This window comes from Barbatula barbatula (genome assembly GCF_947034865.1).
Source record: "Barbatula barbatula genome assembly, chromosome: 8".
Taxonomy (NCBI): Eukaryota; Metazoa; Chordata; class Actinopteri; order Cypriniformes; family Nemacheilidae; genus Barbatula; species Barbatula barbatula.
The window spans coordinates 3,701,380-3,727,072 of NC_136771.1; the positions used below are offsets into that span (position 1 = coordinate 3,701,380).

At 39.0% G+C, this 25,693-nt stretch overlaps 3 protein-coding genes across 8 annotated transcripts; 1 reads left to right on the top strand and 2 right to left on the bottom strand.

Annotated features, from left to right (window-relative positions):
- Positions 1–491: 491 nt before the first annotated feature.
- Positions 492–8,539, bottom strand: aftpha (aftiphilin a). 4 transcript variants are annotated; one of them, XM_079462605.1, is made up of 10 exons: positions 8,343–8,534; positions 4,530–6,155; positions 3,996–4,156; positions 3,633–3,759; positions 3,363–3,419; positions 3,082–3,204; positions 2,798–2,858; positions 2,364–2,447; positions 2,098–2,221; positions 492–1,889 (listed from the first exon to the last, which is right to left on the bottom strand). In XM_079462605.1, the coding sequence occupies exons 2-10, from the start codon at positions 6,117–6,119 to the stop codon at positions 1,733–1,735; spliced, it is 2,484 nt and encodes an 827-aa protein (XP_079318731.1). In that variant the 5' UTR covers positions 6,120–6,155; positions 8,343–8,534; the 3' UTR covers positions 492–1,732. The 4 variants fall into 4 exon arrangements, with proteins under 4 accessions (XP_079318731.1, XP_079318730.1, XP_079318733.1 ...); XM_079462604.1 differs by having other exon boundaries at positions 492–1,892; XM_079462607.1 differs by lacking the exon at positions 2,364–2,447 and having other exon boundaries at positions 8,343–8,539.
- Positions 8,540–9,382: 843 nt separating this feature from the next.
- lgalsla (lectin, galactoside-binding-like a) lies at positions 9,383–12,447 on the bottom strand. Its single transcript, XM_079462654.1, has 5 exons — positions 12,208–12,447; positions 11,104–11,175; positions 10,908–10,996; positions 10,350–10,512; positions 9,383–10,244 (listed from the first exon to the last, which is right to left on the bottom strand). The coding sequence occupies exons 1-5, from the start codon at positions 12,238–12,240 to the stop codon at positions 10,101–10,103; spliced, it is 501 nt and encodes a 166-aa protein (XP_079318780.1). The 5' UTR covers positions 12,241–12,447; the 3' UTR covers positions 9,383–10,100.
- Positions 12,448–14,955: 2,508 nt separating this feature from the next.
- Positions 14,956–25,289, top strand: peli1a (pellino E3 ubiquitin protein ligase 1a). Of its 3 annotated transcripts, XM_079462637.1 has the most exons (8): positions 15,771–15,953; positions 18,279–18,432; positions 20,432–20,610; positions 20,729–20,858; positions 21,296–21,397; positions 21,578–21,775; positions 22,524–22,712; positions 24,429–25,264. In XM_079462637.1, exons 5-8 carry the CDS (start codon positions 21,389–21,391, stop codon positions 25,071–25,073), a joined length of 1,041 nt encoding a protein of 346 aa, XP_079318763.1. In that variant the 5' UTR covers positions 15,771–15,953; positions 18,279–18,432; positions 20,432–20,610; positions 20,729–20,858; positions 21,296–21,388; the 3' UTR covers positions 25,074–25,264. The 3 variants fall into 3 exon arrangements, with proteins under 3 accessions (XP_079318764.1, XP_079318763.1, XP_079318762.1); XM_079462638.1 differs by lacking the exons at positions 15,771–15,953; positions 18,279–18,432 and adding an exon at positions 14,956–15,141; XM_079462636.1 differs by lacking the exon at positions 18,279–18,432 and having other exon boundaries at positions 24,429–25,289.
- Positions 25,290–25,693: the final 404 nt, after the last annotated feature.

Sequence of the window (25,693 nt, forward strand, 5' to 3'; positions counted from 1 at the left end):
GACGAGTGTTCGCCGCAATCGCGCAGACCGATTCGCGTCTACTCGAATCATTGCATTGACTTTGTCTTTAATTTACTCGTGCAAAACGTTTTATTCGCTTTTGGTCTGAACACGCACTGCAGGAATGAAGTCTAAGCTTCGGCCCAACTTTGTTTACCGTTGCTTTTGGTGAAATGCTTCAAGCAATATCCCGTAGGAACTCTGAACATATGACATTAATGAGAAGATTGCAGTTTTATTCATTAAGATTAAGTTTTAATTCCTATTTAAACACGCAAATAATTTAGAAAACATAGCCTTTATTTTTCGATTAACCTCTATGCAAATTCCAATTTAATGTTATATAAATGCTCATAGTTTAATAAATTTAGGTGAGTAGTTTGCAGTAGGATTACCATGTCTCCAGACTATAAAGTCAGCAAGTATTTCTTGTGGAAACTTTAATTCAAACTAATACCTTTGAATGAGAAATCACGCTTAAGCAACAGTTTCTCTTAAATTATTTTAATATCTTGTGTACACTTACAGAAAATTTACACTTAATTTCCCCCCTAAAGAAACCGGGCATGCGCGATTGACCTCGGTAAAGGCTCTTTAGAGATATCATTCATCTGTATGATTTTCCATAGGAATTTTCCCGTAACAATTTTTACATGATCCATAGTTTGACTGTACACAGTCCGAAGCCACAGTTAACTATGTAAGCAGTTCTTCTGTATATTTTTTACAATGTGCAAAATCCTCCATGATACAGAATAACCAGTGTTACAACTAAAAAAGAATTGAAACAGATAAATGCCAGATATTCTTAACTTGCTGTGAATGCAAAAGTCTGTTAAGATTTAGCAGAGCTATAAAACAGATACAGCATGAGTATGAAGACCAGAAACACACCGATAACAGGGAAGTGAGCAAAACCTTACAGTAGATATTGGTCCCTTATTCTTAATATATGTGTATATATTCAAGTTAATCATTCACATGATGATTCATTGGCTACATAACAATTCAATGCCAGTGTTTTAACTACAATATAAAAAAACACAACAAAAGGACCAAGGAATATAAGCAGATATCTATGGTTGTCTCTTGACTTGTCAGGGTTGAAAGTGGTTAACAATTAAATTTACCAAAACAAAAAGTAATTCATGATATCTAGTGAACTCAATGGAAAACCAAAAGTTATTGCAAAATTGAATGTAATGTAAATGTAACAATAACTATTAAAAACTAAGGCCTTTGTTAGACAAAAATCAAAGCTCCATTTTTGCCAGTGATTTGTTTTCAAGTTGTTATTATTATGCATTTATGCATCCGAAATCAGATCAAATCAAAAGTCATCACTTGTGCCATCAAAGGACTTTTGAACCAGTGTTCTTTTTAAAAAAAGTGCCTCTTCTCTCTGTCATACACACATTCAACTAAACTGCAGAGAAATACTTGAAAGAAAATCTCATCCCTGATTATATACAGATCGGCTCTAATATAAACACAAAACTCTTTCCTACTCTTGATTTACAAATAAAAATACCTTTTCTACATATTATCTCGTTCCTAAAGCACTCGATCAGGTGACATCTCGCACTCTTACATATGGCGATGTGCTTGAAAGCCAAAACGACAAACAGTGAACCAGGAGGACAAAATTAAAAACATAACGGTCAGTTTAACAGTAACTGGTAAATGATACGTAAATAAAGAGAGGCGTAATAAAGCGGAGGACAAGAACACATCAGTCGGGCGTGGGTGAGGGCGACGAGGAGGGAAGGAGACGAGTCAGCGTGGAGGGGAACATCAGGACTTTAGCCTGCATGAAGGAGAGATCTGGCAGCCCTGCGATCACTCTCCGAGCCTCTTCACTTAGATTCTCCTCTTTCTGCACAGGCTTTCTGCTGGGAAACGTCAGACAGATTTTAAAGAGGTATATTTTTCTTTACTCATTCAAGTATGATGATTTGTACTGCTTTATTACAGTACACTATGCAGTAAGAAGTTAGTTGGTATTCATTTCTAATCCAAGTTAACTCAAGGGAGAAAACTGTGTTGTGGCTCCCCCTTGTGGCATCACAGTAAAACTGTGGAGTGAGGAGTACCGACCTGGTGGAGGTGCTGGTCTTTTCTACGGTTGACATTAGGCGGGCAAACGCATCCACAACTCGACTGCTGCCCCCGTAAGTGTCCAGCTTCGCTTGGGTTAACTCATACAGCTCTGGGTCCACACCTACAAACACACAATGTGTTAAAACCCCCCTATGATGCATGTTGGCATATAATAATCATGGCTTTAACAAACAATTAGTATGTACATGCAAAAAAGGAAAGGAGAGGAAACATTGCGTTTAGCATTAAATGCTTTAGCAAACCTGGTATGGAGGTGGCGGTGCCTGAGGGCGACTCGTCCACGGGACCAAAAAAATCAAGGTTGAGCAAAGATGAGCCTCCACTCGCTTCAGAACGAAGGAGTAAAAGAGATAGGTTTTGAAAAGGAGAGGAGAAAGGTTATTGAAAAAGACAGAAAAGGAAAGTGATGACAAAAACGCACATCTTTATTAGTAAAGAAGAGTTCCTTGTATCTGACTAAAATAGTGTTTAGTTTATGTCAGCAAAAGCATGCACAGACGACGCTTATTAACTCTTAAAGGTGATGGGGTAAGCGATAACATGCTGTCAAACTTACATTACTGTGCGAATGTAAATAGAACTGTTAGTATTCATAGAACTGAAGCAACAAGGCAGATTTTCTGATATTTCAAAATAAGTCATCCCATTCTACAATGATTGTCTGTCAGTGTCTTACCATCTAGAGGGTTTGTAAGGCCACTACTGCTCCAGTCAAACTGAACGGGAGGAAGGGACTCCTGACGCCAAATAAACAGACAAATTAACATTGTCCAAAATTGATATGTGAATGAATACTCGATTTAGAAGTCAGATTTAAATGGCATTCAGAGGCTGAAAGTCAACTACTTCAGAGCATCGTCACTTCAAAGTTAACACTTTCAAATCTTCATGATTTTAGAAAGGCAGAGTTGTCTTGAAAAGCAGTCTTAAACAACGACTAAACAATTATTAACAGCTCACCTGGTTGGTGTCGGCCGGGCATGTTTTTAATTCTGCAGAAACCAAAGGAGATTGTGCTATGGAGGCAATCATCTCAGCCGCTGACACAGGCTTTACTGGTTCTTTAGTGGGTTCCAGCATCCCCTGCAGACGACAAACCATTACTATTAGCATTAAGTCAATTTAATTGAATGTGCTTGAGATCCCACCAATATTGAGGTTTGTCAAATCTAACTGTTTAAAACACACCATCCTCCTTTATTAACACAACCACACTTCCCCTGCAGCTGAGCTCCACTCACCAGACTTGCAGCATACATTGGCACAATCACAGGCTGCTTTTTTTGTCCTGTGAACAGCTGTAGAGAAAAGAAAGCGGACAATTGAAGAAAAGGTGCACATCCTGAATATTCAGAAAGTAAGAAATGCAGCTCTGTAAGAATTCTGTGACTTTCCATTTCCTGTAAGTTACTACAGTTTTATATATATATATATATATATGAATAAAACAAGTCTATTAGATTAAATTATAAATGCTGAATATTGAAGATGTATCTTAGAAATCCACTCACTATATTTCTTGTGTCAATCCCCAGGGAGCAGAGCAGCACCTTATTGGTATGAGAACCTCCCCACTGGTACCGGAGGCCAAAGGCATTGTTAACATCCTGTACCTGCCGCCAGACGTCCTGCAGTGCCCTTTAAAACCAAGAAAAGAAGTGTATTGCTAATTTAGTTTGCACTGAGAAAAGCCTTAAAGATTCAATACATCCCCCATATCCTGGAGATACGCCAACCGTTTTTATAGAGTACTATACAAAGATAATTCATTTGTAGGTTAACAAATTGGCCCATCATCTGAACACCTGAAGCTGGCAACTTAATCTATAATGGCAAACAAATAAACATGGATGATACAGGAAATCATTTCTCACCCATTAGCTGGCTCTCTGATGCCATCTTCCTGTTGTGATGTGTCAGGAAGTTTGAGGAAGGTGCTTAGTGTACGCAGCCCTTCCTTCACCTCTATCTGAGGAGCAGGAACCAGCTGAAAACTGGCCTGGAGAATCTTCTCCAAACGGCTGACCAGTGTGGACTGAGGTGATCACAAACACGAGAGTGGTAGAAGATAAATCAACATGTTACGTAGTTACGTGAACTTTTTAAAAAGTAACAGGAATCAATAGTTTAAGTCATATTTTAAAAAAACATGATGGGTTCATAAATAAGCCGATCTAACTCGATGGTTAACTATGGTTGAAATCTAAAGAGATCTGAGAAGGACCAATCAGTTCAGGTACTTTCCACACTCTGATACAATTTTCTGTGGACATCTTTGCATATTACGAATACAGTCCACCATTATTGTCAGACAAAATGAGATATAGAATGAGAAGGGGTGATAATAAGGATAAGTCACTGAACTGATCTTTTCAAGGTTTTTGGGCACCTAAGGAAACCAGACTTACCGATGTGCAACTTTTGCGTTCTTCAGTAGGGGGCCGAACAACGGGATGGCTTTCATGCCAGTCATCCCCAGACTTTTCAGTGCATGCTGTGTCCTGCCCAAATGATGCCCAAGATTCTCCTTCATTCTGGTTTTGATCCGGTTCAGAGAATGCCTGCCATCCTCTGCTCCCATCAGCTTCACCAACCTGTGCCGAGGTAAAATCTGCAAAACTATCACTTTCAGGAAAGGCTGCAAACGTTGAGTATTCCTCGCCTGCTAACCTCCCTTCACTAGGTTCTTTTGATTGGTCCAAATCGCCAAAATCACCTTCCCCAGGGATGGTAGGATCTGATTTGGGTGGAGCAATCCGTGTTGTTGTCCCTTGCTGGTCAAAATCAGCAAATCCAGTTCCACCAAAGGAGTTAGCATCTCCAAAGTCACCGAAATCTCGAAAATCCTCATCGTAATCCTCAGCCAGCTGACTGTGATCTGTGGGAGTGGCCGTATCCTCCTGAAGTGCTGGGGATGGCATGGATCCTGTCGTGCTGTAGTCCCCAAATTCTTCAAGTGCATCTGTTGATAGTGGCCGACCAAATGACGTCTCGGTTTCTGTCTCAGTTTCGGTCTCGTTCTCTGAGCCTTTCTCATCCGATTGTTCACCACTACATCTCTCGCTGCTGGAGTCAGATGACACCCTGTTGTCCACTGTGCCTTCCTCATCAATATCGGTTTGAGCAACACCGTTAAGAACAGGTGGTTGATCTGTACCGACCTCCTCAGTAGTATCAGCATCCTGATGTAAATGATTAGTTCCTAGACACCTTTGATCCAAAGCCGTCTCTACATGGGAACCCCAATCTCCATTGCTAAGGCCCTCAGAGTTCTCTGAAGAGAAACCAGATAATTCACACCCTTTCATTGTTGAGTCCCTGTTAACATGCTGTAAAGAAATTCCTCGTTCTTCAACGCCTGGTTGTTCACCGAGATCATCTTGTGCCATACTTATGTTCAAATGTTCCCAATCTGTATTTCCATCAGAACTCTGGTTGTGATTGAAAGCGGAAAAGTCTGCAAAATCATCATCAGCATCTGGACTGACATCAACATTGCGGTCTAAGGTGGGCTCGGTTTCTTTATTTACGTGGGGTGTAGGAGGGCTTCCTCCTTTCTCTAACGTAACAAATCCATTTGTGAGCACGTCAACGGAACCATTGCAGTCAATGGTACCGTTATCAGTCCGAGAGCCCTCTGCAAACTCCATGGAGTTAATATGAGCCTGTTGATGCTCCGTGAACTTTTTAAGTTCCTCTACGTTAACTGTTCTGCCATTTGGTGTGCCATTGTGGACACTGCCGGGAGCAACACCGTTAGACTTCACAGTCCCTGCAGGTTGAGTCAATCCCACAATTCTGCCATTACTCAGAAACTCCGGTGGTGAGGTCGCGTTCAAAGCCTGAGACTGGTCGAACGTCGTTGGCGTGTCAAATTCTGTGAAACTGACGCTGTTTGGAACGCTTGTAAAATCACTGAATTCATTGTCATCATCCTCAACGCCATCCTCCATAGGGGGCGGAGAGGAGGAGTACATCCGAATCACGTCAGGCTCCATGGGGCCTTGAACGAAACCAAAACGACGATCTCACACCTGTGACAAAAGAAAACAAAAGTTAGATAATTCACAAAAACCATATTCACCAGATAAGTTAGCAAAACCATAATCGGCAGGTTACTCTACATTAGCATAATCATATATTACAAAACAACGCTGTTATACAGAAGCCAATCATTTTGTTGAACGCCATGCAACTTTGCTTTTCATGTAAATCTATAATTTTACTCAATGTTAGTGTTTGTATTAAATAATAAGACATATTAACATAGCATACAATTAAATATGTTCATAATAAATCATTCAATTCTTTGAAAATCACTTCTGACTTTTACTAATCACATTTACACACATTAGGGCACAGCTTGATGAGGAAGAGAGCTCCTTCAAAACCGCTGCCTCTTTTGAACAGGGAACTTTGCTGCATTATCAATCCCATAGCCTCTCTCAAGTTTCATTTTATTACATGTGCCTGTGTTTGCTAAGGAACAACACTTATTACTGATTTAACACAGATATATCAATTGTTATATAAGGTTATAAAAAACTGGGTGATTCCTGAAGGCGCTTTGACTTGGGTTATAACTGGCAACCAACATGCTTAAAAACACTTAGAAAACCTCAGCAACTGCACCGAGATACGTGTGAAGGTGAATTATACAAGGACAAACACCACTCAAACTATTTCAGAAAATGGTTAAAGAAAACGTAGTCAAACCTGCCGCGTGGCCCCCACTAAGAAACTTCCTTGAACAAACTTTCTTTCACTAGACAAGAAGTATGATTTATGTTTATTCAAAGCACCGATATCTGACCGTAAATACATTCAGCTATCTGCGTAATGAAACCGATGTTAACCTTTCAGAAACGGATTAACTAAGCAAACACTCACTTCTCAATACAATAGTGCTCCAGGGTCTATTTACAAAATCGCCCATTGTAAGATAGACCAAATGAAGTTAGCGGGAGAAAAACTGGACGGATTGTCTTCAAATTGGAAACTAATAAACTGCTAATAGGGGAAGTAGTGACTTGCTTCAGTAGTAGAGCAAAGAAAACCAGGTCATTCCAGAACTAGCGATGAGAATAAAATAATTTAGGGAGGAATTCAGTGTGGATTTCATTATTCGATATAAAGGACAGCACTTGAACAAATGAAATGATAGTAAAGCACAAACCAAATATAACAATATTTGTTTTAAAGGGACTGCTGTTTCCTGTTCGTTTTTTTTTGCCCTAAGGCAGTGATAACGTTCAAGTTTGGTTAATGATTTACATTTGCATCGATTTGTTTTTTATTATGCCGCAGTGTGTGAATGTATAAACGCTTACACCTTTGTCGTAAAATACCAATATCATACAAAACAACAGTAAATGTCAATTCACTCCAAGCATGAATCTGTTGCAAAAAAGATTGCATTCCTATTCAATGTATTCCTACACCGAAAGCAGTAGTCTGACAAACTAACATACCAAATAGAACCAAAGACAAAATGTTTTATTTTTAATACAGGTGCTACTACAAACTTAGTATTAGAGCAGATAAAACCATTTAAATGACATTGTTATTACTTTTCCTTCTTGTAAATATACTATAATCTTCCCCAGAATGAGGTGCAAAACCAACACGTCTATACATGTTTCTTGCACACCTGACAATGTTTATGTAACGTTATATAAAACACATTTTCCACGTATATATTCTATTGACTGACTTTAATAACAGCTGTCAGTAAACGACAGGCCCACATACACTGATAAAAGTACCTACTTGAACTATAGATTATTTCATCAAGTAAGAATATATGGTTGTACGTAACCTAGCCGATTTATAGACTAAATTAATTTAGATTCGATCTGAATGACTGACATTTAGTCTTATGAACAGGCTCGAGTCGATTTTTTAATGTTTACATTACGGCTAGCAGTTAGCCGTCTTGTGTAGCTGATAGCCAGATCACACAGGTTAATACGAACAGATCAATTACACGCCAGAGTTTAACTATGTCGAAACGAGTCTCTTCTATTAAAGCAATGAATGAAATCTGCCGCAAGATCATTGTTAGAATTTATACGAAGGGTTTACAAGAGAAAACACGTCAGCTAGCATGTTTGCACAGAGTAGCATCGAATTGCATTGATTTACATAGGCGATGCTAGCGATATAACATTAGCCGGTATGCTAACGGCTGGTTGTCGCGCAGCTGTCAGTTATCATCTTACCTCAAGAGTCCGGATTGATGTATCCCATCTTCTCAAGAACATGCACCACAATGCCGACCAACATAGTCACATATACATACACACACTCGGTATGTAAATAGAAAAATCCAGTTACATCTCTCTCTCTTTCTGTGTGTGTGTGTGTATTCTGTTCTTGTTTCTAGTTACCCAGCATGCATCATGGGCTGTGGTGTGGCACTATTGGATTGTCATGTTAATGAGATATGGTTGAGATTGAAGTCTAGAGATTTGTGCTATTTTTGTTTCGTTTAAAAATAAGTTTTATAAGTTTTTAACTTGCAAAAACAAAAAATGTAATATGATGGTGTCACTTTAAACTTTACATTTAAACAAGAAAGGGGGAGGAAATACTTAAACAAAAACCTTGAAAATAAAATACAATTATAATATATTATATAATAAAAATCCCTTAAATTTAAAAGTTTCATAGAGCTTATATGTTTTATAAACTACAGGGATATATATAACTCAAGCATTTTTATCGGATTTCAAAAGGTAAACATTTAACATAAAACAATATTTCTTGTTCATTTGTAAGGACACTACTAAACCAAAGCTATAAACCCATTGTTAAACTAAATAAATGAATAACTACCTAAAATATTACAACAATGGTACATTGTTAATGTTAAAATAGATGTTTTTCTGGATGAAATCCAAATAAAACAGCAAGAGAAACAAGCACTATATACAGCAGCATCCGGAATTAGGAAGCTGAGTAGAGATAAGGAAACCAACAGGGAATCATTGGGATCGAGAAAAGGCCCGGTGTAACAGACAAGGCTTCGCTTAAGCCAAGACGAAGCCTTAGTTAAATGAAAATATTTAAGTTGCTTTGTGCATCTTGAGACAAAACAATGGCAATGACATGTTTTAAGATATGTCAGGGCAATTTATTTTCAGGTAAGACAGCTCAGACTTGCATTCTGTTTCTATGCACAATATGTGTAACTCCTGCAGAAAGTCGCCTGCAGTGTGGTCCATGACAATAAATAAATACACACAAAAAACTTCACAAGGAATTTTATCTGGGATTGACATCCTCCCTGATTTTTTTATAGTAATCTCAAGTAATAACAGGACAAAAAAATCTTTCAGTTTAACAAAACCAAATAACAATGGATTATTTTAATGACAAGTGCTTAACAATAACAATCTGGATTGTAAAATGTCTCTATCGATGTAATATCACTGTACATAACTCTAAAACCATCGTATTATGTCAGAAATAAGCACTTATAGCTCCTGAGCACTTATAGCTTTTTATTGACTGATGGTAGTCAAACAATTTGAAGTAAACAAATGTGACTGTAAACACTCTCTAATTAATAAAGACATTACGTTGAGTTTGGTCAATCAACCCGACCAAGTTCTCTTTCTGGACTGTTTTGTCATTGTTGCAAGCAACATTGATTTGTACAGCCAGGAAGTAGAAATATTTCAGTAAGAATGATACCAACTCACTTTAACTTCATCAACTTGCTACCGACAGTGTTGACATCCATAAAACGAATATGAGAAAACCTCTTGAAGGGTCTAAGAAATAAATCTATACAGAACAATTCTAAAGTACAATTCATTAGTTCCATACATTCTAGAAATTGTGCGAATCTGGAATGTTCCTCTGGGGTGGATCATAGAGGCCGTGTGTGGTCTTAAAAGTTCAAGCCCAGAATCTCTGTGATTTTCTGGTATGAAAGCTCGTTTTACAATGAAGCACCAGACGTGAGTCTTTCCTCAGTTCAGCTTGGTGATGGTCACACTGCCACTGATCTGTATGGTGTCGATGGCTGTAATCGGTGTCACACGGTGATAGAAGTCGAAGAGTTGATGACCGTCCACCAACACGCGAAACCGCGGGTGCTCGCAGTGGATCTCAATCTGAACAAACAACAGAGCAGAGAGAAATAAATGCTGTAAGGATCTCAGGAGACGAAACATGGTCTTAATAAAACCCGCTCTTAGGATGATGTTTATCAAACAAACCCTGAAAGACTGCTCTGCCATGAAGGGGAAATATGGTATCGACCTCTCCTCTTCACCCCAGGCATCGGAAACGCAGGCGTTGCGTAAAATATCACGCTCTTCGAAACGTACGCACATGTCCAAAGCCACGTCCCCACAACCGCAGGTCAGACTAATGTCAAAACTGTCAGAGACCGAGAGTTTCCAAACAGGTTTATGATTCATGGCTGCTTATCAGAAGTCATGTCAAAATGAGCAGCAATATTACAAAATCAATATTAGAATATGTGTGTTTTATATGACAAAATGTTTTAAATGTTGAGTTCGGAAAACCACTCGGAAGGCAGAGCATTGGGTGTGTAAGGAAATGTTTATTATTTCCTCTGACACTGTCCCGTTCTGATGCTCAGACTTTGATTTTATCAGCAGATTATCTAACTTCATTCTTATTCATCTGACAGAATCACTACTGTAACAGATTCAGAAAACATAAGAGTGACAGCTTTTACAATAAATATGGTGTTGTCAGGGCGTGTGTCTCTGCACAAGCTTATGCAAGCATGTGTTGCCACAAATTACCTATCCGGGTCTGGGTTCACGACACCCATGATGGTGATTTTCTTTCCAGACCGTAGTCCGTCCCGTATGGCTCCACAGAACGGCACAGCCTATTACACGGACACGGTGTGAAGAGTTTACAGAAGCATGAGCCAAACGTACAGGTTCAATCATGCAAATCAGAATAGAGTAACCTCAAAAATGGACGAGCCGTTACCAGGTTCTGCTCATTTTTTTGGGGGGACGTAGAGTCAGGGTCTCCAAAAGAACTGCTCATGTTTCTGTTTTTCTATTAAGGACAAAGTTCAAACAGGAGACAAAGCATGAATGATAGGCAGCAGCCATTTGTGCAAAAACATGCAAATTGTATGGATACACAAAAATGGAAGACTATTGGTGTGGTGTTGGAAGTTGAAAATTATTCATTAATGAAGCTCTTTCTCACTTGTGATACAACTCATATTTAAAAAACGTAGAACGTTTAAATGTTAGTTAAAAAAAACAGATTATTATAATTTTGTCCTGGACCTATGAATTCTTGTGGTTGCTCTGCTCAAAGAAACTCTGTTTTTTGCGCTTTTTGAAGCCAAGCAACCCCAGTCCCCATCCACTTCTGTTGTATGGAAAAGCAATGTGAAAATTCTTCAAAAGTCGCCTGTATTAAAACTATGTTAACTTTAAAGTCCCCGTGAACAGGAAGTTGCGATCGTGTTTACTTCTGTATTCTGACGCATTTCCAAGTGAAACGGAATTTCGAATGAGAAACAAATGTGGCTTGTTTCTTCTGCGATTTGATCAGATGTTTAAAAACAGACATTGCATTTGATATGGAACTCAGAGCAGACTGACAGTTGAAGGGGAGGAGTTAACAGATGCCGTGCCCATTCTGTCTAATTTACGTAATGTACGAAGGATTGTCACTACAGGACGGAAGTGCATTTTCAGATTTTAACTGAAGATAATGAGGGCACATTCATTTTAAAAAGAAAAGGACCCACATCGGTCAGCTATTTACAATAAACGCTGCAATATTTCAAGAAAAACAGGAATCCTTATTTGGAATTTCACTGGGACTTTAACTAAAAGAGGACAAAGGCTTAGATTAGTCAGTGTAAATCCTGACAGAATTTTCATTTTTTTGGTGTACTGTTCCTTTAAAAAGTATACACTACGTGCAAGGAAGTATATATTGTCTAAAGATGTCTAAAGCCTTTAAGTACACTACTGATAAACCCATTTCCGTGTGTGTTTGGAGCAAAACACACTGCAAACGCTCCATCAACAACTACAGCCATCAGAAAACACACGTCACTGTACTCACAAGTTCCCGTCGGACTGCGCTCAACTCCGCCATTTTAAACAACAGATCCGTATGGGAAACCCGGTCGCTGGGATCGGACAGGGTTCTGCTCGAGAGCGGATCGGACACTACTTGTGTGTGATTTTAGCGGTCGGACGGTGAAAGGTGCGCAGCAGTAAATGAATGACAAGACACGTGAAACGCGACCAATCAGAACGCGCCCGGGAGGTTCGCGTTCGCTTGTGACGTACACTGAAGGATAATCCGAGGACCAGTTTAATCAGATGTAATGACTTCAGTCTTTGTTAATCCCAAAGGGATCTAGCTAAAACATTTTTGTTTTGATTCGCTGAAAATGCATTTCTTTTAAAGATTACTTTGACGTCATCACTGTTAAAATAAGAACACTGAAGAAGAAAGGTTTACTCTCCAGAGACATGAACTCCAAGCCTGAAGGGAAGACGAAGACGCTATGAAATTATGTTTCCAGTCATAAATAATTTTTTACCCTTATAGTAGGAAAATATAGTAACCTTGTTTTTGAATGATTTGCATAATATTGTATAATATTTTCTCAATATTGTATTCTGTATTTATTCTAACTGTATATCCTGCACTTGCTAATTGCACTTCTGGTTAGACCTAAACTACATTTCGTTACACTGTACTTGTATATGTGTAATGACAATAAAGTTAAATCTAATCTAATCTAATAACCTTATTATGGTCAAACTGTTGTGGTGTGGACTGTTGTTTTACTTCAAATTAATCCACATTTCTTTGACATGCTAATTTCAAGTTTCTTTCACTGTTCATTTTGTATAGGGACTATATAGGCTAAATGTTATCCAAATGAATGTTAGTACTGTATTCTGGATCCCAGAGATCTTATTTAAATATTTGTTTATTTAGAGAGAAAGTAATAATAACAGCATTAATTATTAGCATACTAATGATGAGAATTCAATGACATTTTCCAAGCTATGAAAAGCAGTTTCCTCTGGTTCCACGATACCACTGCGGTTAATTTCATAGTTTGTTTAATCTGTTCCAAAACATTTAATACCTAGTGTTAAGGTTAATAAATATATAACTTTTTGTGTGTGTGTTGTAGACTGCACTCTTAAAAACAGAGGTGCTACACATAGAAGAACCTTTTTTTGCTGTATTGTTTTATAATGAACCTCTGTTGCACAAAAGGTTTGTTATAGTTAAACAAGGTTCTATAAACTATAAAAAAAGTGCAAAATATATATTTTGTTTAAAGATCCTTTCCTGGTATCAAATCGTAACAACTAAATGATAACCTAAATGGTTTGAGGATATTGCCTTAAATGTGAGTTCAACAAACTCAAAATAATAAAGTTAGGTTTTACAGTGCATGAGAGTGAAAATTCTTACTATAAATAAATCTTAGGAAGGAAGAAAAGGTGCAAAGTAGTGGAAGGAAAGAGTGTTCCAATTGACATTCCAGATATGTGTAAAACATTCCGTTCTGTATCTCATTTGTGCTATGAGGGACTTTGTACTGACTGTTGTGTTGTGGCTGGACAGTATGTACAGTAGGTGGCAGTATATTGCAATTCTGTACCGATATCTGTCTTCATATGTCCTGCTGGAGCTTGTCTCTATAAACCTTATACTACTAAAAACTAGCTAAAAGTGCACTTTATTTATTTGTGCATAATAAATGGCGCCTAGAAGAGATTACACGCCCATGAGGTCAGAAGTAATCTATGTATCACTATTTCAAAATATCCTGTATATGACTGATTAAAAAGTAGATATGTTGAGAAATTCCTCAGTGGTTTGGTCAAATTTAGATACAAAATATATTTTGTGTTCTGCAGAACAAAGTCATGCATGTTTGACATGAGGTTGAGTAAATGATGAAAGTTTTTTTGGGGTGAGCTATTTCCATAAGTACACAGTGTAAACAGAATCTAAAATGAGATTCATTTATATAGATTTGCCTTTTCTGTTGCTTTTTATATAAAAATGTACCTTGACATAAAACCTAAAATTAAAATTTATCAGCAAAAGTCTCTATAAAAACTGATCTTTCTTTCATCATTCCACTAGGAAACTATCGGCTTATTCAAGATTATAAGCGTGGCGGCGTTTTGTTTAACCAATTCTTTCTAAAAGGCCATATAATAAATCATAATCCTCTGCTGTGTCATGGTTCTCACTGTTCTATGCTTGTGGTGCATGACCATGTCTGTGAAAGACTCAACGAGCTTGCATGCTAACACGCTAATATTTTACGCAGAAAAAAACCTCTAAGACAATATCTCTCTTTTCTATCTCCTACACCGAACTATTGCACGCACACACACACACACACACACACCCACATACATTCAGACATCAGGACTCCGGCCAACCGGTCCTTTTGTTTCCCTCTCAAGTCCAAGTTCAGGGTATTTAAAACACACTGTAAACACACCGGTGCTCATGGCAACTGTCGCCATGACGGCGTGACAACAAGCCCTTGGCAGCTGGGGTAACTTAATATTTGCCTTGCGTTAGCATAACATTTTCATTATGTAAGGCCAAGGCAGCAGGGAAGCGCGCGCCCATTGAAGTTTAGAGCAGTCAACGGTTGCTATGTTGCTGTGTGTTGAGTTGCAACTGTGGCAACAAAACCATGCTGAAGTACTTCCTTTAGAGAACATCTGGTGAGAAAAAAATGTCCCCGGGGCGTAGTGTGCTCTGAGAGAGAGAGAGAGAGAGAGAGAGAGAGAGAGTTAGACAGAGAAAGAAAGAGAGACAGACTAAGTGATATGAAACAGAACAGATGCATAATTCTCACCACCGGGTTTTTAGCTGTGCCTCACAGCGTACACATGAAGGACGTGTTTGAACTCTGTTGCTGTGTTGGAATTCTGACTCAGTTTAAAGGGTAATTTGGGGATTGCATGACCGAGGAGAGACTAAAGGTTGTAAAGCTGTGTGAGTAAACCTGTTTATGTTTGTGTGGACTACACCCATGGCTACACCTGTGTCGATTCAGCACACCACAATGACACCCTACCACTGCATGTGAAACACTCTATTAGGCAAACATGCATTCATTAGAACTGAGAAGCTGTTGATGTTGGCCTGTGATTTTATTCTCACCTTTTTAAAAAGGATTCCGTTTAGATTCTGCGTTGTAATGCTAGTGCTCTATTCCATTCTATTCTATTCTATTCTATTCTGCATCAAGAAATGAATCAGTCAATTGTGAATATACAGATATAAAGATTATAATTTTTATTCATAAGAATTAGGAACATTTAAATAAAGATTAGGCTACTAACATGCAATGCATATTTTCTTTGTTTTTTTAAATGACAATAACAACACTTGAGTCAATGTGATAGTGGTGGTCTACGTGTCATCAATAGCCTATGTATCACTTTAGACGCGTTTTGCGCGGCATTAGGGCAAAGGTAAAAAGAAAAGGGTTAAAGGTAAAAAGTGAACGCTCCGGACTACATTACCCACAATCCCACGCGCACTCATCAGTGACGTGAGCTCACACGCTGCGCAGACAGGAGCGCTGCTGGTTATCTGTGCAACTGTCAGTCAGTACAGACAGACCGCTGGCGAGTCAGACAGCCGCGCACTCAGCCTCAAACTCGCGTGCTTTTAGTTTTTAACCGAAAAACAGAGCAACATTTAACATTCATTTTCGACAACTCTTGAGAGTGAACCGTCCTCCTGGAGTTTGTTTAAATTGACGCATAACTGCGAAGGCAAGATAAAAAGGTTTATTAGAGGTAAGCTTACCTTTAGTGAATGCAAATTGTATTACAATGCAGCCTTGACATATTTTTTGTCACGGATTTGTATGAGAGTGTATTTTGTTTTTGTGTACATACATTAATTTTTCTGCAAAGAAATACGTCGAAGTGCGTAACCAAATTGAGAAAACGAATCAAAGACATTAAACTATACTGTATACTATACTGTAAAAAAAATTAAACAAAAAAGCAATTGAAAGAGATCATATGAAATTTACATCATCCGTCTCCTATATTTAATATGAATGTTTTACAAGTTTATGTTACGTATGAAATGTATTAGCTTATAAAAAAGATTTACTCCTGCATTGTTTCTGGTTCAGTTTGTCACCAATTGATTGACACATTAGTCACATAGTTTTCATAATATTCTCCTTTAATACTCGATCAGGATGTGCTCGGGTTTTGCTTGCCGTTTGAACGCTGCAGGAGTTTATAAATAAGCGCATCATGTTACTATGGGTCTCTGTCTGTGTTTCCATGCCTGAAAAGGCTCCGGATCAGCGTTTATTTCATCGCACTGAAATGCTCATTAACAGACGCGCAGGGCTGGACTGCGAGCAATCCACTGGCCCACTGAAGAGTGTGTGTTTGTGCGTAAATTATGAGCTTAAAACATATATTCAGAAACTGCAGGCGATGAGCTTGGTTGAGCTTAAGTTTGCAAACACACAATCGTGTTACAACTCTTACCCTGGTAACCATTAAACATACCATGGTTTGTTTTCTCAAAACTTTCTGGAACCAAATACTCTTTTCTTAACTCCCTTTATGCGCTCCCCCTCCCAAATCATTAGGAATGACATAATCGAGTCCCGATCAGTGCTGCCGTGCTGTGGGCCTGCGTTTTTAACGAAAGCTTTTGTACTTGTATTTGTTTAATAATAAACCCCCAATAAAAGGTTTTCATAATAATATTCAATACTTATAATTGCTGCTGATTTGACTATAGAAATGGCTGTCCATTTACTTCTTTATAAATACAAAGCAGTGTCATTTTTCAATCCTTTTTTTGCCTTTGAATTGATAGAATGGATAAAATGTGCCTGAAATGTGAAAAAAAGATTGATTCCTCATTTGCCATCAATTAAAAAAATTTTATTCAATTTTGGCCCGGTTCGAAAAACACTAGTCTAGTTTTTGTCCTCCTCTAGTCACATCTCTTTTCACATCTGTCAGATAGGAAGCATGTCCACTTCTCTGTCTTCACCTTTTTACTTGCGGCTGCTTAACTCAAAACAAATGTTGAGATGTGTTCTCTTAGTCTCTAATCATCAAACCCCTTGTATGTTTAGTTATGTCATTTTTTTAACCGGTCAGCATCTGGTTTGGATTGAAGTAAAAAATCCCTCCAGATGATTTTACACTAAACTGACAGACCACCATCCACTGCATCCACTCGAGCTGACAAAAGGCTTTCTCAGAGGTGTTTCGTTGTGGGATAACTGCTAATATGCAAGCGTTCTGAAATGCTTTGGCAAATTGGTTGGACACATTAGGGCACAGAGATCATTTTTTTCTAATGTAGAAACTGACATGAAACATGAAAAAATGCAGCATTTATTTGTGAAAGAAGAATACAGTCTGGATGGTTGCAATGCATTTTATAATATATTTTTATATGTACAAAATTATATTCTACTCTGTGGTCTTTAAAAACTGTGCTTTAAAACAAAAGCTTTAAGAGAAATTCATGACAAAAAAGGACTGGATGAGAAAATACAATTTCCAGATTTTAAGTTCAAAATCTCTAACCCTAAGTATTACTTATAGTAAAAGTGAAGCTGGCCGTAGCAAACACAGCTGACATTTTAAATGTATGCAAGTTTGCATACATAAAAAAAGCGACTTTCATGTCATTGCGCTTTTTCAGCTTACTGTGGTTAAACAAACAAAATGTCTAACAAGTTGTCTTACCAGCACAATGAAGAAATTCAATTCAGACTCTGTGGACCAGCAGTTATTACCAACAGTGTTCAGTGTGGTCTTCATTTCTGCATCAGCAAGGAGGTTGTTATAAAAGATTCTTTGTTGTTTGACAGTGAAGTCACTCTCTGACTTGTGCGTCCGTTTGGCGGGTTTGTCCCGAGCTTGTTACCCAGCAAGGGGTATTTCAGACTGGGTGAATAAAGCTCTATGTTGACCCACCTTCTCTCTGGAGGAGATGACCCACATGGCCGATTCTCTGATCTGTACAGCAGAGCTTTAGTTGACATTAAGGACTATTAAACGGATAGTACATGAAAATGTCAATTTACTCACCCTCTTGTCATTTCAAACATGTATGACTTTCTTCCGCAGAGCACGAAAGAAGATATTTTGAAAAAGGTTGATAACCGAACAGCGCAGGCACCCACTCACTTCTATTGTATGGACACAAAACCAATACAAGTCAATGGGTGGCAGTTACCAACATTCTTCTAAATATCTTCTACAAGCTTGAAATGACAAAAGGGTGAGTAAATGATGACAGCTTTTTCATTTTTGGGTGATTTTAAGGGCTACTGTGGTGGGTATAAACCAGAAAATATACCACAAAATGCTATTCAACGATATCCCTTGTCTCTTTTCTGAAAGCATTGTTAGCCGTATGTTGCAAATTCAGTAACTACCAACAGTTCAGTGATTCTTTTTTTCCAAAACCATTGTCAAAACATTTGCAAACAGCAGCGCCAAGTGTGTTTGGAACTTCGGCTCTCCCCCTGTGAATCACAGTAAAATAGATCATTCAATTGAGAAAAATAACCAACATAACCGCTTTATATATCCTTCATTTATAATTAATTTACTTTATATTTGATTGTTTCAATAAATACACCATTTATGAAGAGTGCACAGAGTACGGTGCAATAAAGAACGCAGTGGGAAAAAGCATTCGCATCATGCCACGTTCTTTATTTACAGCAGGTCTAATAATAAATTACATTAAAAAAAGAAAGCTGCTTAGTCTTCTAACTGAAAATTATTTGATCATTTACTTACCCTCGTGTCATTTCAAACCTGTTGGATTTCTGCAGAATGTTGGTAACCAAACAACACTGACACATATTTCCTTCCATTGTAAGGATACTAAATCACAGAGACGCTTCTTGAAATATCTTCTTTCACAAAAGAAAGAATCATATACAGTATTTGAAATACATGAGAGTGAGATGCTTCTACCCAAATTAACTTCTACTTATTATAAGGATAATTTCTCTTGGCGTGACATGAGTTAATATGTCTTATTTAAGAACACCTTGGTGATAGATTGAAACTTATTTGGGGTTTGAGCTTTTTGGTAAAAAGCCCACATCTTGTGTGTGTGTGGTTTTGTTCATGCCGGTTCCTCAGAAACTTCTCTTATAAATCACAGCTCATCATTTGCAGACGTCTCACTGGCGTGTAGCGAGCGTCCATACTTCAAAGCATATAAACTCAGAAAGGTGTGTGCCCTACATCATCCAGTGTATACTCTGTTGCTGTGGAAACACTGCGCTGTGTTTTAGCCGGCTGGCAAGAGTGCAAGCAAATGTCTGGCATGCATACAGGGACTGAGGTTGGGGTGTGACACACATACAAACACATACAGAACAAACTTTCCTCGGGCTGACAGTATCCATTCTTAAGACACATATCTGCCTTTGTGTGTGACAGGAAAGAGAAGATAAAGGCTGAATATTCACATCATGACACATTCTTTCTCTGTCATCTCTATGTGATTACGGTGAAGATCATACCTGTATATCCATAAGCTCGCTGTCAATCATAGACCAACAGCAAGTGGAGGTTTTATTTATTATTTTAATAAAAAGGGGCACAGATGTCCATGGTCCAATAAACAGTCTTTTATTTATTTCTTTTTTAGATTATTGAAATGCTTTATATTTGGCTCATGCACATTATTTTTGACTGTAAGAGTTGCTTGTGTGTTTTGCATAGGGATGTCAATCGCCTGCTATTTTTTATGTTTGTGGTTTAATCGCGTGCCAGAGTCAACTTTTCGTGACCGCCTGACCTTGTCAGAGCAAAACATACTGGTGCCAGCCCACAACAAGAGGAAGTGAAACTCTGTCACCACTCATTTCTGGAAGATCTTTTGACACATCATTTATTTTTATATTTAGGTGGTATAAGGTGCATCGATTTGCTTCCAGTGTTATATTCTGTAATTTATTTGTTTATTCTATTTTAATGTGTTGGTTTTCTTATATATCGTGCATGCATGATGTTTTACTTTTAAAACACATTGTGCAATGAGCTCTCTGGCGCCGCCCTGCAGGTGGGAACAAGCATGACATAATTTACATTCAAGCTTCAAGTGTTGTGCTGCTGAGGCGTGTGTCGTAGAACTGGAACAAAAAAGACAGTGAATCAGAGATGCCATCAGTGGCGTCTGTTGCTTAGTCATCATTACATTTAGTGCCACGGATGAACCTAACCTGTTTGTTTTTGTGCTTTCTCTTCATTTGCAGACGGCTTATGGTGAGGCCATGATGGTGAAGCAGTGAAGAGAAGATCTAGAAGAAGAACTTGAAACATAAAAAAAGTGTTTAAGAAATTCAATTCTGAAGACCAAACCAATGTTGGCACCGGAACAGGAGCAACCGAATTCCTCAAAACCCATCAAATACGGAGAGCTCATCATCTTCGGGTAAGACAATCGTTCTTTCTCACTGGATTGAATTTATTATTGCCTTAAATTCAAAAAATTGTATTTTGGCCACGCATAGTTTAAGATTTGTAATTCATATTTCTTTTACAAATTAAAGCTACAATGGGTCACTACCAAACGGAGATCGGGGCAGAAGGAGAAGTCGTTTTGCTCTCCATAAGAGACCCAAAGCTAACGGAGTCAAACCCAGCACTGTCCACACCGCATGCAGTCCACAGGCTGCCAAGGTACAGACTCATTTTTCCTGATAATCAATTGAATACGTCTGTACGGCTGTTATCGGTCATTAATTGGACTCAATATTCCCTGATGTTTTTGCCTTCAAGAATTATTGACAATACAGAGGATCACAATTAGCATTTAAAGTGATTTCTGATATTTTTCTAACCTCAATCACATTCCTTCGTGCCAAAACCCCGCCTTCTAAAGATGTCAACAAACTTAAACATACTCATTGATTAACAGGCTGAGGGTGTTTCTGACTTTTATTTGGTCATTTATGGAGCTTAGGGCTGTCACAAAGAGAATTGTGATGTCTGAAGACATCAATGTTGCTGATATCTGTCAGTAGTAGAGAGATTAAATGTGTCATATGCTAAAACGAAACAAAAACCTTTTGATTGACTGTTTATGTCTTTAACCTGTTGTGATTTATGTCATATAGTAAAGAAGAGTTTGGTGTTTTTTCAGTGTGTCATACACCCTATCCAGGGCGCAGACAGTAGTCGTGGAGTACACACACGACAACACCACAGACATGTTTCAGGTACCGCAACATATCTTCGCTCATGGCAAGTTGTAGAGGAAGAAAAGCTTGATCTCATCTTTTTTATCTGTGAAACATCTACACAGGCCGTATCTATTACTGATATTAATCAGCTTTCATTTGTCTGAACATCATGTGAAACTTCTGAACTATGACACGATTTATTTTTGTCATTTGCAGATTGGTCGTTCCACCGAAAGCCCCATAGATTTCGTGGTGATGGATACCGTACCTGGTTGTCATGGCAACAGCGACACGCTGTCGTCCCAGAGCACCATTTCGCGGTTCGCCTGTCGGATCGTGTGCCAGAGAGCACCGCCCTATGCTGCACGCATTTACGCCGCCGGCTTCGATTCAACCAAGAGCATCTTCCTTGGGGTGGGTCAAAGTGCCTGTCTCGACACACTCTTCCAACACAAACTCTCTCCTCTCTAACAGTCTTTCAATATTCATCCATCCATCTGCTGCACGATCCATTCATGTGTTCACCTGTCTCCTATCAATGCTCCTGGAGAGGCTGAAAATGAACAAGTGAGTGACTGAAGTGTGATTGAAAGTTTTGATTGAAAGATGAATTAAATGAATGAAGTGAGTCATGAGTGAGTCGAATCAGTGAGTAAGGGTGCCGAATCAGTGCGTGAGTGAGCCGAATCAGTGCGTGAGTGAGTCGAATCAGTGAGTGAGTGAGTCGAATCAGTGAGTGAGTCGAATCGGTGAGTGAGTGAGTCGAATCAGTGAATGAGCCGAATCGGTGGGTGAGTGAGTCGATTTAGTGAATGAGTCGAATCGGTGAGTGAGTGAGTGAGTGTAATATGTGAATGAGTCGAATCAGTGAATGAGTCGAAACGGTGAGTGAGTGAGTCGAATCAGTGAGTGAGTGAGTCGAATCATCGAGTGAGTGAATGAGTCAAATCAGTCAGTGAGTAAGTTGAATCAGTAAATGATCAAGTTGAATCAGTAATTGGCTGAATAAATAAATGAGTGATTCACAGAGTAAATCGATAAAGTGCATGAACCGCTGTAGAAGTGAATGAAGCAAATATTGAAGCAAAGAGATACAGTCCATCTCATTCCAGCACTTCTCCGTGTGAACGCTGTGCTTATTTTACTTTCTCTACTTTTTCAGGAGAAAGCGGCAAAATGGTGGTGTGCGGACAGCCAGATGGACGGACTGACCACGAACGGTGTATTAGTGATGCGCCCGCAACACGGCTTTACCTGCGAGTCGAAACCGAGCACCTGGAAAGAGATCTCCGTCTGTGGAAACGTCTTCACTCTCAGGGAGACGCGGTCGGCACAGAAACCGGGCGAATTGGCGAGTGCCAGTACAAAAGCTCTCTTTCTGTCTGTCTGTCTCTCACTCACCCAAAATAGATTTACAGTCATTTTAATACTAAAATTTGAAAAATACAACAATATCATGTGAAGTCACAGTCAGCAAGAAGAGAATGATTTTTTCCAAAACAACGCCAGCAAGGCCTCAAAAGCTCAAGATATTACAACCATGATCTTTGGTGGTAAACAGATGAGCGTGTTTAGCACAACGTGTCACTTTTGGTGCCAGAAACATCACCATGTCAACTGGTAAATTCTGTGCTCCAGTTAGAAAATACTCAGCTATCTTTATCAGGAATCACATACACATGCCTGTTGAAGACAGGAGCGCTTCTCTTCTACAGCGCGCGCGACTGTGAAGTTGCAGGTTTTTTCATCGGCTCAATCAGTGATCGCCAACAGAGACAAAATCAAAACACGTATCCTGTGTGTGTGTGTGTGTGTTTGTGTGTGTGTGTGTGTGTGTGTGTGTGCTGTTGAGCGTGATATGGCTTCCACCCAACTGGAAAGTTTGTTGTGTTTTTAAAATCTCGTCTCCATGGAGTCATAAGTCCAGTCCGCAAACTCCCCATACAGCTTTTTTCTGGGTGAACAGCGGGGGACGTTATGAAATGACGGTCGGTGGTAAACAACTGTGATTCGAAAAAAGAGAGTTCCTCTCTGAAAACTAACCATCAACAACATTTTTCTATCATGTGCCTGAGGTTTGTTGTACAGACGTGAAACGTCATATTTTAGGGTTCAATTTGAAAAACAAATAGTTAGAAGAACAACTTTATTGTTCAGAGGTCACCTTTTCACAGAGCTTTCACTTGATTTATTTTATAAAAGTGTGGTGCTGTAAAATAATATGGATTTGATGAGAGATGTTTGAGTTTATAACGTTTGGGAGACTTTTAATGGAGGCATATGTGAGATTACTTCTCTGGAGAAATAGCTACGACGCAGGTGACTTAAAAATAAATGTGTCCATCTCATTGATGTCTTGAGAAAACTATTGGAATAATAAAGAGATCTGAGATTTTTCTTTTTCATGAAAATGTATCATTTGCATGAAGAACGTGTAAATAAGCTTGATGACCATAAACATTTTCTAATTGGGAAATTATTTTGCGTTCAGATTTATGCTATTTGACTGCAACATATTTTCAAATGAATTTTTATCATGAGCTAAATATGATGAACATGTTATGAACATACTTTTAAAGTACAAAATATTTATTTTTAGACTGGGGTTGATCTTATTGGACCCATGTTGCTCCATTTGGATGATGGTTTAAATGTCAGACAGCTTGTTTAACGTGTGTGTGTTTGTGTTTGGCTGAGAATTTGAGATGTCGGCTTGATTTGTGAGGTCTGGCTGAGACGGCAGTCTGTGTGCAGGCCCGAGGTGACGCTAGGACGTTTCAGCTGACATTTTTTGTTCTCTAAATAGTGGATGTGGTTTGGACTCACTCCAAACAGTACTGTATGTGGACTCAATTGGATAACTGAGTGATTAGTGTATCACAGCACCATCTAGTGTTTAGAGGCTGAGGAAATAAATGCACACAATTCAGTAATATGCTACATTTACATAAGCTTTTTTTTAAGAGAATAAAGTTTGTATATCAAAATATAATAATAATAACAAATCAATGTATGATGTAATCCATGTACGAATAATTGAGACCAATATTCTTCTCTGTCGTTCCAGGTTGAAAATGAATGTCAGGAGCTAGTCGACGGCTCTTTAATCGATCTGTGTGGTGCGACCCTTCTGTGGCGGTCAGCGGAAGGCCTCTCTCACACACCCACCGTCAAACACCTGGAGGCGCTTCGCAGGGAGCTGAACGCAGCTCGACCCCAGTGTCCTGTGGGCCTTCACACTCTGGCCTTCCCCAGCTTAGATCGCTCCATCAGGGGTTCACCCCACGAGGACCAGCCCTGGGCGTATCTTCACTGCGGACACGTGCACGGTTACCATGCTTGGAGGGGGCGCCGCAGGGTCATGAAGGAGAGCTCGACCGAAGAGGAGGACGATGAGTCTGAAACAAAAGAGGCAATTGAGCCGGAAGTATTGAGGGAGGCGGACAGAGAGTGTCCACTGTGCCGCACACGGGGTTTGTACGTTCCGTTGAAGCTAGGCCGCGAGTCGGGCTTCTACCTGGACGCGGCTCCTCCGACACACGCTTTCATTCCATGCGGTCACGTGTGTTCGGAACGAACGGCTGAGTTTTGGAGTAAACTGTCAGTACCGCATGGAGCACACGGCCTTTACCCAGCATGCCCGTTCTGTATGAAAGCCGTCACTCGGGACAGAAAGTATGTACGACTTATTTTTCAGGGACCGTCAGACTAACTGTGTGTGTGCGTTTGTGTGTTCAAGACTCCACTGGACTTCTTCAGGCCGCTAACTGCCAGCCCACATATTTAGCCCACATCACTGTTTTTTTCCCACAAGCCATCTGTTCTCTGCACTGCCAACTGCCTTGTGCTCTCCGATTGGACGAAGCCAAATAGTGACTGTTAAGTGTCTGAGGTAAAGCTTTGAAAAATAAAAAATAATACATGGTATACAATAATTTGCACTTCATTTCTTGATTCGTCAGGAATCGGAGTTTATGCACTATGGGTTTCATTTTGTGTGCGGCAACAATCTTACTGTAACAGATTTTCTTAAAATACCAAACATTTTCAGCATTAATGATATGAGGATTTCAGTCTGCAGAATATTATATTATTATATTATAAATATATATTGTATGGGTTAAATTGTTGTTGCATTTTCTAAGATGTTTTTGTATAATTCTTGAAGAATAAAGTTGCTAGTTCATACTTGAAACTGCTCAACCTTTTCATGTTAAAATTCAATAATAACATACTGTATATAGATACTTAGAGACACGTCATATAAATAACAGAGATATTTTTTGTATTCATGTATATTACTTGTCATTCATTACTTGTTTCATGTTAAAT